The sequence below is a fragment of the Salminus brasiliensis genome, chromosome 7 (assembly GCF_030463535.1).
Source record: "Salminus brasiliensis chromosome 7, fSalBra1.hap2, whole genome shotgun sequence".
Lineage (NCBI taxonomy): Eukaryota > Metazoa > Chordata > Actinopteri > Characiformes > Bryconidae > Salminus > Salminus brasiliensis.
In genome coordinates this window covers 24182801-24198055 of record NC_132884.1, presented here as the reverse complement: position 1 = coordinate 24198055, position 15255 = coordinate 24182801, and the positions used below count along the sequence as shown (strand labels likewise).

General features: G+C 39.6%; 1 protein-coding gene across 1 annotated transcript; it reads left to right on the top strand.

Moving 5' to 3' along the window:
* On the top strand, positions 1–15251 carry alg6 (ALG6 alpha-1,3-glucosyltransferase). Its single transcript, XM_072683012.1, has 14 exons — positions 1–187; positions 450–534; positions 672–761; positions 868–956; positions 1836–1918; positions 2016–2080; positions 2198–2383; positions 4214–4349; positions 8567–8652; positions 9894–9978; positions 10074–10144; positions 12058–12126; positions 13997–14192; positions 14712–15251. Exons 1-14 carry the CDS (start codon positions 106–108, stop codon positions 14907–14909), a joined length of 1521 nt encoding a protein of 506 aa, XP_072539113.1. The 5' UTR covers positions 1–105; the 3' UTR covers positions 14910–15251.
* The last annotated feature ends 4 nt before the right edge of the window (positions 15252–15255 follow it).

Sequence of the window (15255 nt, the reverse complement as noted above, 5' to 3'; positions counted from 1 at the left end):
TTCAGGAAGCAGCAGTTGCAGTTTGGAGGAGAAATCCAAGATAGATTTTACTACAGTATAGCGCTTAATGGTGTTGTATTTTAACGTTTTTACCGGCTACCAGCCATGGAGAACTGGAGCCTAATTTCTTTATGCGTTTTGCTCGGTCTAACGACGAGATGGGCTGTATCTTTCAGTTCCTACTCAGGTTAGTGTGCAGCTGAATGGTGTAAGCTAATGGCTGAGCTGTATACAGAGGAGAAAACTCATGTTTTGGGGGTCAGTCCAGCAAAGTAGGAATTCTGCATTAAGCACAGCACTGATCTGGCGCTTTTTTGTATATCTGTAAATCGATTCGCCCCTGGTATAATACGTGAAAACACGGCTAATTTACAGATGACATTACATTACATTACAGTACTGTACAGTCTAATCAATGCAGCGGTCATTTCCAATGGTTTGACTTCCAGGCGCTGGCAAACCACCCATGTTTGGGGACTATGAAGCACAGAGGCACTGGCAAGAAGTGACCTACAATCTTCCCGTTCAGGACTGGTTTGTTATTCATTCATTCATTCATTCATTCATTCATTCATTTTAGATTACTACAGGTATTTTAGGGTGATATGCCATCCTTTGGAAATAATGGCATCTGTCATGCTGCTGTATTCTTTTTTCCTGCGCCCATTAAGGTACTTCAACACTACAGACAATGATTTGGGCTACTGGGGTCTGGACTACCCCCCTCTCACAGCCTACCACAGTCTTTTATGTGGTCATGTGTAAGTGTGTGTTTAACCCTATATGACCACCATGTAGCTGAACATTTATTAAAATGAAGTTGTGTATTCCTTGCATGTCTGACTGTGTTTGCATATGTGTGTGTAGGGCAAAACTGATCAATCCTGCGTGGGTGGGTTTGCGTACATCTAGAGGTTATGAGAGCGCTTCACATAAGCTGTTCATGCGCACCACAGGTAAGTGTGTAACTGTATTCTCCATGACTGCAGTGGGCAAGCAGGCAAGTGGACATGTGAATGCACAACGTGTTAAATAAATAAACAAATGAATGACTCTTAACATTAATCATACAGTACTGCACAGGAGTCAGAGACCATCTTTTATTTATTTCCAGCCAAAACAGCTGACATTAAGTACAAGTTCATCTTTTTTAGCATTCCGAAAATCAAACTAACTACATCAATTATTATTTTAGTAGTTTTTTTATTCATTTTTTAGCAATTAATCTTAGTGACTTACTATTATTATTACAGCTTTAATGCCTTTTTTAGGAGACACAAAGAAATGAGTTTTTCTGCAGAAATCTGCAGGGAAATTTCTCCACACCTCCAAAGTTTAGTCCTTGAAGCATTTTCTGATTTTTACCATCTATGTAATCCAAAACGCATTCAATGATGTTAAGGTCCGGAGTACCTGGGTAGTCGTTTTTCTTTCAGACCCACAGTGTTGAGTCGTTTTCTCAGAAACATCTTTGAAGCGATTTGAAGCGAAATTGGAGCTCAATTTTCTCAGTTGTTAGGAGTGCCATTGTCACTATAATATAATCTTTTCTCCTGTTTTTTTTACTTATTGTTCTTTTATATTTATTGACTTCCCCCCGTTCGTATGCAAATGGGTTATCTTATGTCTCATATCTCCTTGGAAATATTTCCTAAAACGGAATAACTTGTATTTAATGGTGGGTTTCACTGAAAAGAAAATAGCAGAAGTGTGGTCTCTCACTTTTGCAGTACTACAAAATACACAGGGTGGATCTATTTTCAAGATTTTATTTGTATTTGCACCATGATCTATGCAATCTGTGCTTTTTCTCTCATTTTTTCTCCACTTCTTAGTTCTTTTCGCAGATATATTGATATATTTTCCTGCAGTCATCCTTTACTGCATCTACCTCAGTGATGGATCCTCTAAAAGAAAGGTAATGTGGCTTTGTTTTGTATTGTATTTCCTTTAACCATTGCAGTACAATGTTCTCCTTCTGAAAGAATGAATTTTGCCACTGTCTTTCTTCAAAGGTTGCCACAGCCCTGTGCATCCTACTTTATCCAGGACTCATACTAATCGACTATGGCCATTTTCAGTATCCTTTACATTGTTTGATCTGTGTTGACCTGTTGATCTGTGAGAACCATGCAGACCTTCAGACATGCATGATACACACAGCACTACTTTGCACTACGCCTTAAATACTTTTCAGATATAACAGTATAAGCCTGGGTCTGACTTTATGGGGCGTAGTGGGGCTTGGTTTGGGCAGGAACCTGCTTGGGTCTGTGGCCTTCACCTTGGCACTCAATTACAAGCAGATGGAGCTGTACCACGCATTGCCCTTCTTCTGCTTCCTCCTGGGCAAGTGCATCAAACAAGGCCTTATGGGCAGAGGGTAAGTTTTAGAAGTTCTAGAATTAATTGCCATTGACACTGTTTAAGATGCAGAGGCTTTCCTATCCATCTTAAATCCAAGTCTGCTAGTTTTCACATTATTATTCAACTGTTATTATATTTGTGTGTATTTGCATCGAATGATGTGCAGTTGGAACAATTCTAATCACTGTGCTTGATTGACATCTCTGTCCAAAACACAGAAGTCTGCTTATTATTAACTAAGTGCAAATGTGGAGAAATGAGTGAAACAGGCTCGACATATGCAAGTGGTCACTGCCCACTGTGTCCACTGCATTAAAAAACATTTTCATGTTCTCTGTGGCAGACAGAGAGACAGATGAGTTAGCTTTCCAGCTCGGTAATGCTTACTAGGTTCATTTTAACTAGGTTTTTTTATAGATCTCTTTTTCTTTGCGTTTTGCCCTGCTGTCAACAAAAGCATAGCATTTCAGAAAAAAATTATTTAGGTCTGTTTTGGTTATTACGCTTGCCTCTTGATGAATTTGATATCAAGCTTTGTGAGGTGTTTGTGTCCCTTACCCTGCTGGTATGCTGTTCGTGTGTGGACAGAGAGATTTTCAGAAATGCTGCTGGAGACAGAGAAAATATTGAAATATGTGTGGATGTGGCCTTTAATGAGTGGAGAGGCTGTGAAATATAGAGATCATGGTCTTTACTTTAAGATCTCTGACATAATTATAGGCTAGCTATAGTGGGTCACAGTAGTCTGTTTATTAGTATCACTAGAAATACATTCATCCTCATAGTGGCTGTTTCATGCTTATGTGCTCTGCTTTTTTATTTTATTACAGATAATCATAGATTATACATTAGTACATGAACACTTTTGCAATTATGCTTAATAAATTATTATTAAGGTTTCAAGTGGCTTAAGTTTAACACGTGGAGGTGGAAACTGAGCTTTAGCATCCACTCCCCAATGGGATCTTCTTGCTGCTATACAACCCGCTCTTGCTACCTTACATCTGTTAATATAATAACAGTGCACCAAGGGCATTTGGTAGCAATTGCATTGTTGGATTAGATTGCCTGGGAAAATATGTCCAGATGACTCTCTGACCATGCCTGACCCTCCCTGCTATGCCGGTGTGTGCAACTATACCACTACAGCTGAGTCGGATCAGCGACTCCAACAGACACACTTAGAGCAAACACAAACATTTTAAGGACATAAGGCATTGCTGACATTGCCAAGGAACAGTTGTGGTTAAGAAGATGCTGCAAGAAACTAACCACAACCTGTGGGGTTTAAATGTTTAAATGAATGATTAAATTTAAATTACTGATTATATTTGGATTATATTTAAACATTTAATGTTTCAATTGAAAAAAGAGATGTTATAATAAACGTTAAATGTCATAATGCATTAAAAAAAAAGTATATCACCAAACAAACTTTTACATTTCTGCTGTGTTTTTTACTGTTTGACATTATTTAAGTATGGCAATTGTTTTTTACCTTGTGTGACCATTTTATGATCAGTGGATCAATAGAAATGCTAATCTTTTTACAATGCTTTCCATAGAAAGTTAAGATTTTTTTTCCCCTCCTCCTGTATGAGGTGAGCAAACATGTAGTTTTTGTTGGAGACTTTGGGAATTTGAGATCTTTCTGTATCATAACATGATGAGACGAGAATAATCTAAATGGATGCCATAAACCCAACTAAATGTATTTTTCTAATGTAATATTTGTTCTTCAAAAAGGGACAGGGCAAAAGGGAGGGATTTCCCAGACTGGGAAGACATTATACATATGTTGTTACCTACTGCTGAAGAATTCTTCTGCTGTTTTTATTCCATGCAGGATGCTTCTGCTGGTAAAGATCTCATTGACTGTGCTGGCGGCCTTTGCCCTCTGCTGGTGGCCTTTCCTGTCAGATCCACAGCAGATCCTGCAGGTTCTGCATCGCTTGTTCCCCGTCGACCGTGGCTTATTCGAGGTATGCCCTCGAACTTACAGAGGTTTAGACTTGACTGTTGCTCAGCCAAGTTTGACCAGATAAAATCATTAATCTGGTCACTTCTGTATTGTAGTTCTTCTTCAAGGGTCTACCCTTTATGTGGTTCTTTCAGGAGTAATTTCACTGGTTTTGCCATTACACATCATTTTTAAGTTCCATGGTTTACTTAAGGAGGAGCTGAAGGCAGCACTGTATAAAACTATGCCTTATTTACTGCATAAAGAAGAAGGTTTTCAGCACATCAGCCTGACCTGGGGCTTCTCTTTGTTGCTCTGCTAACTCCTCTCCATGCCTGTCGGATAACTTTCAAATGCGCGGTTGGCATGGAAATGCCCTTGAGATCCTAATCCAAATGCATTGTATCTATCTATGAATGTATGCATGCATGTGTGAGTGTGTGGATACTTGCTGCGATATACACAATGTTGCTGTTTTTCTCCTGTGTTTTGATAGATAGACACAGTAGCGAGCATACTTTATTTAGTACTTAAAATACCATAGTACAAATTAGACCACTGTTCAATGACATATAAACTCCAACATTAAGTATCCTGTAGTCAGTTAAATCCAGACAAAAGGACTCACTGTGGGTGAGTAATCGCATTCACCTTTACAAAACAAAGGATCAGCTTGGCTGGGCTTAACTGAAAACTATATGCCCTAGCCTGTGTACTGTCTAAAGCCACTTTTTTAATGCCTCCAGTATCGGAGTCCTGTACAGAGGCCAAGTTTCGCGGCTTGCTTTTGAAACGTACCCTGCAACTGCTGTGGAGGTGCTGTGATGTGAGAAGTAATTGAAAATTCTGATGAGGGCTCAGGAGTTAGTATATATGACACATTTGCTTGTGACATGATGCTAACATAATACACAGAGTGTGAGCAACTCTAACCTGGAGAAAGGGAGAGTGTTGGCCAAGTCCTAGGTGACGAACCTGTGGGTGTGAGTGTGTGTGTTTGTTTTTGTACATTTTCAGGACAGAATTAAGAGGAGGAAATACATTTTTTGTAGGAAAGGAGGACTTTTTAAAGAGACTTGTCTCTTCAAGGGTAAGGTAATTTCTTGTTGGTTGCTGAGGTTAAAGCTTACACTCATAAAAATAAAGGTCCTTCAAATGGTTCTTTGAGCAATGTCATAAAAACCCATCTTGTTCACAGAAGAACCATTTTTGTAAAGGAGATGTGTGAGTGTGAAGAACATCAAGAGAAGGCTCATACACACTGACACAGCTCTATTACACATGAGGCCACATTCACCAGTATCTTCCTAAGAATTGTCTTACATTTCTTCTTGAGAAAAGTCCTAATAAACAGTCTACATCATCATATATGGTGTCTTTTTAAACTGCATAATTGTTTGCAGCTCTGCTTTTATAATGATGGATTCCACTGTTCTTGTAAATTGAACAAATCCCAAATAAGAAAACACTGGTGGATGTCAGAATCTTTGTGAAAACTGTGTAAGTAGGGTTTAAGAATAGATTTTTCTTTAAAACCCACTTAAGCAGGTTGGTAAATGAGGCCCATGGTTCTCTGTGGAACCAAAAGTGGTTCTTCGATTTCATTGCTCAAAGACCCATTTTATTATTATTATTTTTTAAGAATGTAGGCTTAGAAACATACATAAAGGGTCAGTTTCCTGGGCAGAGATTAAGCCTAGTCCTAGACTAAACATCATTCAGAAATGAGATTCTTCTTTGAAAGGAAAATATAGTTCAGACTTAATTTCTGTCTAGGAAACTGACCCATAGGTACTTACAAATATCACACAAATGACTTGTATATCGTCACTGAATCTGGCAGTTGTCCTTTGAACTTTTTTCAGACTTCATGTTGACTAATAGAAACACATTGACTTCCATTAAGAGTTAAGAAGTTTTTATCCTTTTGTAAAGTTTTTTTTTTGTAAAGTTTTTTTTCCAAAAGCAATTTTGGAGATACAAAGTTTTTGTGTGACAGCGGCAGTATGTATGATCGCATGTCCTGACAAGGTATAAAAACAAATGTGCATGTGTGGCCTGTGTGAAATGAACGCAAGGGTGGTGTGTGTGAGAAGGCAGACTGCATGGGTGGCACCTGCTTTTACTAATTGTGAAAAAGTACATGTAAGCAACGCGGCCAGGACAAACTGTGGGCGTTAGTTTTCACTCCAGGCCTGCGTTAAGCCATCTCAAGTTGCTCACACAAAAATGGAACCAAATGCTGCGGTCAGTGACAGGCTCCGCGGACTGGCCTGAGCTTTCGCTGAGCCGGGTTGCCCATTTTGCCAGGGGGAAGCAAACCTAAAGGCCACCCTGTGACACTTGGGTCAAAGTGGAGAGTACAGACGTTGTTCCGGAAGTTATTCCAAGCTCACTGATTGGAGCAAGTCATTTGCAGTTGGATATGCATAGTTTGGGGGTGGGGGTGGTCTTCTGACTGTACTTCAGCTGGTACACACACAGACAGCTGTAAGTTGCAGCAGCTGTGTTTGTGAAGAGTGGGCAAAATTGAGCATAGCCTAGAAGCAGTGCTGTGTGTGTGTGTGTTACTAATCACACTGTTTCACAACTGCTGAAGGCCCGTAGTCTATGAGGAATGCAATGACAGCACTCCAGTAGCAAGGTAAACGTAAATACAGAAATAGACTAAACTAGCGGTCACTGGGCATGCCTCCTAAAGGGTGGGACTCCGGCGTCTTCTGGATGGCAAAATTGCAGGCCTTGCTAGGTGCAGATTGGTGGGAATGTGCTTGGCATGCAGAAAGAGGAGTCACACGCTGACTCGCACACATTTAACCTCATGTCTCTGAGTTTACAAATAAGTGCATAGCTTTTTTTGACATCCCAGATCCTTGACAGGGAGATTCATGGCAGGAGTAGTTCTTCACCTTTTGCCCTGTGCACAAATGTCACTCAAAACTCCCAGGAATTTTTATGACACTTTCAGTTGGGAAACGGTTACTTGGAGTAATGTCACTTATTTGCTTTCTCTTCAAAAGCTGAAAGGTATTTAAAGAAGGCATCCATATTTGTGGGGCCTAATTTCATAGCTTGGTACTCTCACTTTCAGCCATCAAGCCACTCAGATACAGTTTTTACTGTGGAATTCCATTGTTTCAGAGCAACATGTGCTGAAGTCATGTAACTTGGAGTAAACATATTTTTTATTCATTAAAATTCCTTTCATTTCATATTTTTCATATTTTATGGCCTATAGATTGATTAGCCATGACATTAAAACTGTAAAGTAAAGTGAGGTGAAGTGACATAAATAACATTGATTATCTGGTTACAGCGGCACATGCCAAGGAGTGAGATATACATATTAGTACAGCATGTGAGCAGTCAGATTTTGAAGAATGTGTTGGAGCCTGGAAAAATGTGCAACTCGTTCCAAGAGCCAAATTGTTATGACTAGACGACTGGGTCAGAGCATCTCGAAAACAGCTAGTCTTGTGGCGTGATCACAGTATGCAGTGGTTAGCGCCTACCAAAAGTGGTACAAAGAAAGGACAACAGGTGAACCGTTGACAGAACGATGGGCATGGGGACGAAGGCTACCCAGTCTAGTCTGATCGTAAGAGGTACTCTAGCACAGATACCTGAAAAGGTTCATACTGGCTGTGTCTAGTGGATTTGTGCACTTTGGTGGCACAAGGGGGACCTACATCATTTTAGGCAGGAGGTTTTAATGTTATGGCTGATTGGTGTATACATTATAGGTTTGTTTGTGAAGTTTCTATTCAATTATAAACATGTCATGCCGTGTCATTTGAATAGGGGTATCCAAACCTTTGCATACAAGGCTTTGTTATGACTGCAACAGTAGAGCTGGGATAGCCCTTCATTTCCCTTAATGGAGAAAGTAATCGTAGAAGTCCTATTACATTTATGACCCTCTTATCTTATGTTAATAAGCTATGTTAAGAGTCTTGCCCTAGGATTCTAATTCGTTTAGTTGGGTTGCTCAGACAGGCGTCAAACCCAGGCCTTCTGTGCGTTAGGCAGTGGTGTTATCCATTACGTCATCCGTTACACCAACCGCAAAGAGGTTTAACATTAGAAACATGCCTGTTTACCATGATCATCTCATGTTTATGATTTCAGTTTTTCTTTATTTCTCAACAAACACATTTTTTCACATTACTGATGAATATGAGTTTATTCATGTTATGTGACCGGTATCATGTGTGACTGTGTGTGTTTGTGTGTTGGCAGGATAAAGTGGCTAACACATGGTGCAGCTTGAACGTACTGATAAAGATCAAGACCCTGCTGTCCAGAGACACTCAGCTGCTCCTCAGGTAATCCTGCGTCCATCCGTTTACTATCGCCCTCCATCCGTTTACCACCCGGCCTTCAGTACACTTTATGCAGTCCTCATTACGATTGAGTGCACTGAAGATTATCAAACCTTAAGGATATCTGTGCACTTTGGTAAACAAATGATATCTGGCCAGTAATCTGCAGATGAGCTTGAGTCGAGATTTCTCACTAAACAAAAGGCTTTTATTACCTTATCTCCAAGCTCAAAAATAGCCTCTCTGAGGGATTTTAGACATGGTCATTTTGTGCGAGTAAGCAAGGTCTGTAGTGAATACTCTATACTCAAAGTCTTCAGTACGTTGAAGTCTGTGATTCTATTGAGCGTCAATTGCTGTGTTTCTTTACCAATTTCATGGGATTGCTCAGATTATTTGTGCTATCTGCTGTGTGCAAGGTTTCCCAAGGTCCAGATTAAAAGTAACCATATTTGAATAAGGTCCAAATGAATAAATAGTAAGTATGTGACTTTGGTTGTGGCAAAAAAAATGCTCAGATGTAGTTTTACAAGCCTCTTTACAACCCTGCTGTTTTTCCTGGGAATGAAACATGCTGATTTTTTTTTATGGTAGGTTCAGAGCTCTGCTCCGATTGGCTGGCCTACAGCCAATTCTAGGGGACTTTTAAGCTAAAACATGCAAATGTATTTAAGAACTAGGGTTGGGAAACACTGCCCTAATGGATTGGTCAGTTACTACATTCTTTAGAGGATGCCCATGGGGACAAGGTTTGAAAACTTTTGCATAGCTGGAGTACTACTGATTGACCATGAGCATGTATAACGATTAGGCAGTCACATCCTCTAGTTTGATGATGTGGTTTTGATTACTAGGTCTGTGTACACTATATAGGAAAAAGTATTGGGACACATGCTCATTCATTGCTTCTTCCAAAAATCTAGATATTGGAGAATTGCTGTCAGAATTTGATTGCATTTAACAATAAGAGCTTTAGTTTAGGTCAGTATGTTGGATGATCACTCCCCAAAAGTATTGATTGGATCTAGCGCCATCATTCCAGAGAACACAGTTGCTCCACAGCTCAATGCTGGGGGCTTTATACCCCTCTAGCCCATGCCTGGCATTAAGCATGGTGCCAATACAACAATTAAATTTATTTGAAGGGGTGTCCGCAAACATCTTTTAACATATAGTGTATGTTTATGGAAAATGTGATGTAGAGAATATATGACCTCTGTCTTTTTGTTTCTCCTTTCTTTCAGTTTTGCTCTCACTGTCCTATCCATCTTGCCCTCGTCAATTAAACTGTTGACCAAACCTACTCTGTGGCAGTTTAAGCTGGCCTTGGTAAGTGGTGCCGAAGTGTTTATAATTCTTTGTTATAAACTGCTCAGTGGTTGGTATTTTTGGCCCTTGATCATCTAACTGGCCTTGTACTATAGGTGAACTCCTCACTGGCCTTTTTCCTCTTCTCCTTTCAAGTCCATGAGAAGTCCATCCTGCTGCCGGCCTTGTGAGTTTGCCCATTCTATTCATTTTATTGTATCACAGTATAAAACTCTTAATGTGTGTGACTTCTTAATATGTCTATAACATTGTATGGAGGGGGCCCTGAGCCTTGTTTAGCCTTGATCGCCACCCCCCCCAAATATTTTAAAAACATTGGATAAAGATGGAATTGTATATTTCTTACTGTTGCTTTGAAACGATGCAAAATAATATGGAATGCACTAATATAAAACTTCTGGACTGGTGATGCTATCTGTGTTTTCTAAGTTTTCAAGATCTAGTTTAGAACCCAGTATGTTAGGGCTGTAAAGATAAACAAAATTAATCATTCGGTTTGATACAGTACAGTGTTGGTTTGATGCTATGCATTTTTCAATACTGCAGAAATATGGGTTATGTAAACCTCTTAACCAATGTGATGTTTGTTATATATTTTAATATAATATAAATATACTATTCAGAAATCATGTCAAAACAATGCTGGTACTGGTACATTTACAGTGTATTTACAGTACATTGTACAGGTATGATTACATTATATTTACAATAAGATTGTACCAGTGAGGAAAGTTAGCCTGCTACTGTGTTATTATTTCCATTTTCAGTTGGTTATAGCATATGTGCTTATAAGGAGCTTATGCTAATATATGCATATATATGCTTATGAGGAGCTTGTAAGGAGTGTGTTTTCCCACCCTGCTTTTAATATTGTGGTAAAGGGGAAGCAAGATTTCTTAAGATTTACTCTTTACTCTAATGTAGTATCATTGTCATGTAAATAACTAAAGAGTTAGCAAGGAGGAGGGACAGCCTAAATGTGGTGGGGTTAGTTGCAACATAATGTGGATATGGATGATGCAGTCATGTTAAATAGGTTCAGCTTGTCTATAAAAATAAATATGTTCTGCAGTTTGTCTGACGTCTGCATGGGGTAATATTAAGAAATAAAAAGGTCACCAGTCTGGAGGCTCAAAACATGGACTAATTAATGGAAGATCCTATCAGTGTAGGACCGATTTTGATCCGACCAATACTGATAAAGCCTTTTTCTGCAGATTGTCTCTTGATATTATTTTGTACACAGCAATATAAAATTTAGTCTACACACAAGGCTCGGACAATAGACTAGTCTAACGTGGAATGGCCAGCAATTTACTTTTGCCCCTTAATGGCGCCTGTTCATGGGCTAGAAAACCGTATAATCATTTACCTCGAAACATCTCCTTATGTGTACAGAACGTGTGCGGTGCCACCTGCATGGATTTGGTTGCAGCTTTCCTTGATCTATTAAGCTAGATTATCCAGATTGTTGCTTTATTAACTGTTGAGTTATATCTTGCACCTGTTGTTCAAATCAATCAGTAATGCATGTCACTGGATTAGGAGAGAATTCTGGGCCACAGTGGCGTATGTGTGTGCGCACAAGAAAAGGATCAGCTCTGAGGCCAATGGTATGGGTGTAACAGGATCACAACGTATGTCCTGTAATTACTGGCTCAGTGAGGAGAGCTTGGGGAGGTCATACCTACAAGCCCCCTTCTAGATAATAATAGCTTTGACATCAGGTGAATGTGTTTTCCTGCAGGATACTTTTCAGGTTTTTTTTTTAGCATGCCTGTTAAAGATACTTCTCATTAGCAGAGAACTAATTATGCCAATAGACAATTGCTTGCCATGGTTGCAATGTCCTTTTTCTCGGACTTCTTGTCTTACCTGTTAAGGTTACCGCAGACTAGATGTCCTTTTTAAGGAGCTTTAGAATTTAAACTAAGCGTTGGGTGACTATGACTGTTGTACAGTATCAACAATCAACCCACAGTGTGTGGCTCACAGACAACTGAAAGGGGGAAGTATGAGAATGCGTAGGTGAGTGGTAACACAGAATGCGGTTTAATTTCCTAATTGATTGATTTGCAGACCAGTGTGCCTCATGATGAATGAAATTCCACTGATGGCTGTTTGGTTCCTGCTGGCCTCCACTTTCAGGTAAGTAGTAGAGTAGAGTAGTATGGAAAAGTTGTTTCCATAGCTAAAACGTGTACGTAAACAAAAAATAAGGAGAAATTTAAGGGGCTTGAATTTTGCTGCTCCTTTTAAATGTTCCCATCAAGGGTTTTTGCCACTTACTATTATGAGTATTGTTTTTTTTTTATGTGACCTCCAGTGAAGAAGGGAACTGACAATATAATATAATGACAATATAAGACACATTGATCCTGCTGTATTAAAGCAACATTATATAGCAATTTTCCCTTAAAATAACAGCTTACTTATAATTGGAAGAATAGTATCTCTGTCACAGCCACTCCAGGCCCAAAACTGTTGGTGCTGCACAGTGTAACTTTGGTGGAACGTGTAGAAGCCATCTCTAGAGAACTGCATTAAGGCCTGTTTACAGTCCGATTTTTACAGGAAAAACAAAAAAATGCAGGTCAGATTACACGTAGGTCAACAATGTCTTTTACACAGAGTCCGAAACTGACAGACTGTGGCGCTACATACATTTTTAAATTAGAGCCTGCTCTATTTTCTGTGTTGTACGGATGCGTTAAATTAAGGCGGACCAATCGAAGCTCTGTTATAATGGTTGCAGATCAAGCAGATGAGCCTCAAGACAGCAGCAGAACAGCTCATGTTCTTCGAAGCCAAACACAAAAGCTTATATGATAATCAACACACTCACTATAAAAAAAATATGTAGGCTAAAGAAAATACATCATGGAGTAGAGCTGAAAGGCTGGGGAATGACGGTGAGAATTTTACAGCCACTTTATGTAGCCATTCTTTTAAGTTTGGCCTTTATGCCGCATAACCAGAGTACTCTACCGCGATAGTCTGCAAGCTTCTTTCACTTCAGATGTTGTCATATCAGCTGAAGCTGTTCAGCATGTTTTTGTATGGTCATTTGTGTTTATGGCACTGGTGTAACAGTAAATTACGCTCCACAACTGGGGGTCTTTGATTTTTGTGTTGATTTTTTTGTCTTTTTATGTTATTTTTCTTTTTTTCTGTCTTTTACTAATTACTAATTATGTAAAGCCACTTTGTGACAACAACAGTTGTAAAAAGTGCTATACAAATAAATTTGACTTGACTTGACAACTGTATGGGGCAGCCCAATAAAAAAGAAAACAACAAATTCTTGCCTAATGTTACTTTAAAATGTCCAAACACAATTTTACTCCAAGGAAGCAAATAACAAAACTAATATTAATAGAAAAAGTAACAGACACCACTGTGCTTAGATGGTGTCGGATCCTTCCAGGTCAGCTAATTATTGTGCGCATGGTTTAGTGTATGGATATCATGACATAGCCCACATGCCTTTTCACTAAGGGCCTTTTGTGCAAACACTGTGTCATGGATTTATACAAACTGCTTCCTCAAATATTGTTTCATTATTCAGTGTTTTCGTCTTTTGCTGGAATACATACTTCTTTTTGTTACAGAATATAATTAAATTTTCTTCAGTGAAGGGCTTTTTGTCAGGCTATTAGAGCAAACACCCGCAGGGGAAACACAGAGACAACCAACTGCCACACATTAATATCCCAAACACAAATTGCAGCAGAATGTTGTGCTGTTTAAATTGAGCATTTGTATTGTTTTCAGTGGCATGATGAAGCCAGACTCGACTCACAGTGACTGGTGTGTGTTGTTGCAAAACTTACCAAATAGATAGATTTGTTGGCAGTCAGTTTATAGACAAACTGTTGTTCTTCAGGAATCCCAGAGGTGAGGAACCAAATGCTATGGCTAATCTTTAAGGTTGTAGAGGGAAATACTCATAACGAAAATAAATGATTTGGCTAAGGTGTCCAATGCTGGATATTTGTACTTTTCGTTTGTCCTATAGCATGCTCCCCCTATTGCTGAAGGACGGTTTGCTCCTGCCTTATGTGGTGACCTCGCTGGCCTTCCTCTACCTTGGTGTGTACCTCCTCTCCGCTCTGGACAGAGGCCCAGAGGAAGAGCTCCGACTGGGCTTTTGTCATAAACTCACTCAGCACTGCCTGTCCAAACACCACCTCAGCCTGCTGCTCAAGTGCATGGTAAGCAGAGCAACATATGGTATTACATTAGCTTAGGGTAGCTGCAAGTAACCTACTTTGATTAAATGATGCATCACTGTTTATTCTATGTTAAATTATCTTGATGCAATTCATGTCATTTCAGGTATTTGTTTACGGGTTTCAGACAAGTCTGAATGTCTGAAGACACTTTATATAGTGGGTGACATTAGCACAGGCCTAGACATTTATTTACAGAAGCAGCATAAATAATGGGGCCCTGTGATAAGAGCTAGGGTTTCTGTTACCAGTCTTGCTTACTGATCCTTCACTCCAGCATCCTAAATAGACATGTTAATGTTTATACCTCTAGAAGTGCACTCATCTTCTTTCCCTCTGACAAAAATAAACGGCTACTTATGAGCTTACGGAGGCCTTTTAATGAGGCAGATAGGTCTGTGGCGCTGTCTCCCTTTCCTGAAAAGCGTCAAATCTCTCAGTCTTAGTGATGTCTTTTTCTGCAGTAACAGAAAAGGTGCTCTTCATCTTGTCTTTTTACAGTTCACAGTCTCGTTGGTGGCCATGGCTGGGTTGAGCTTTACGAGCGTGGTGCTGGAGCCGCCGGCTAGGCTGCCTGATTTGTTTCCAGTGCTAGTCTCCGTTTTCTCTTTCCTCCATTTCCTGGCCATGCTACTATATTTCAACCTCGTCCAACTGACAGAGCCGGCCAGCAAAAAGAGCCAAAAGAAAACAAACTGAGACGGGTCTCCAGGCACCAATCATCAGCCTTCAGTTAGGACCCTACGAACAGGGGAAGATCATGGGGAAAGATGACAAAGAGAACGGACAATTCCTTCAGTTTGGAATGAATGGGCTCACTTTGGGAAATTAGATTTCCTCTTAATAGATGGTTTGGGGAAGTTCCCTCAGCATAGTTTAGAATGGCAATTCTTAAGAATGGTTTAAGGGAAAGGTTTGTTAAATGACACAAATATTATGGGGCCAATACAAAGTTCCTCACTGTGACGTGAGCGTATGAAAATGAATCTTGAGAAGGACCAATTGTTAACGTTCTTTATTTACAGATTTTCTACACATCAATAAA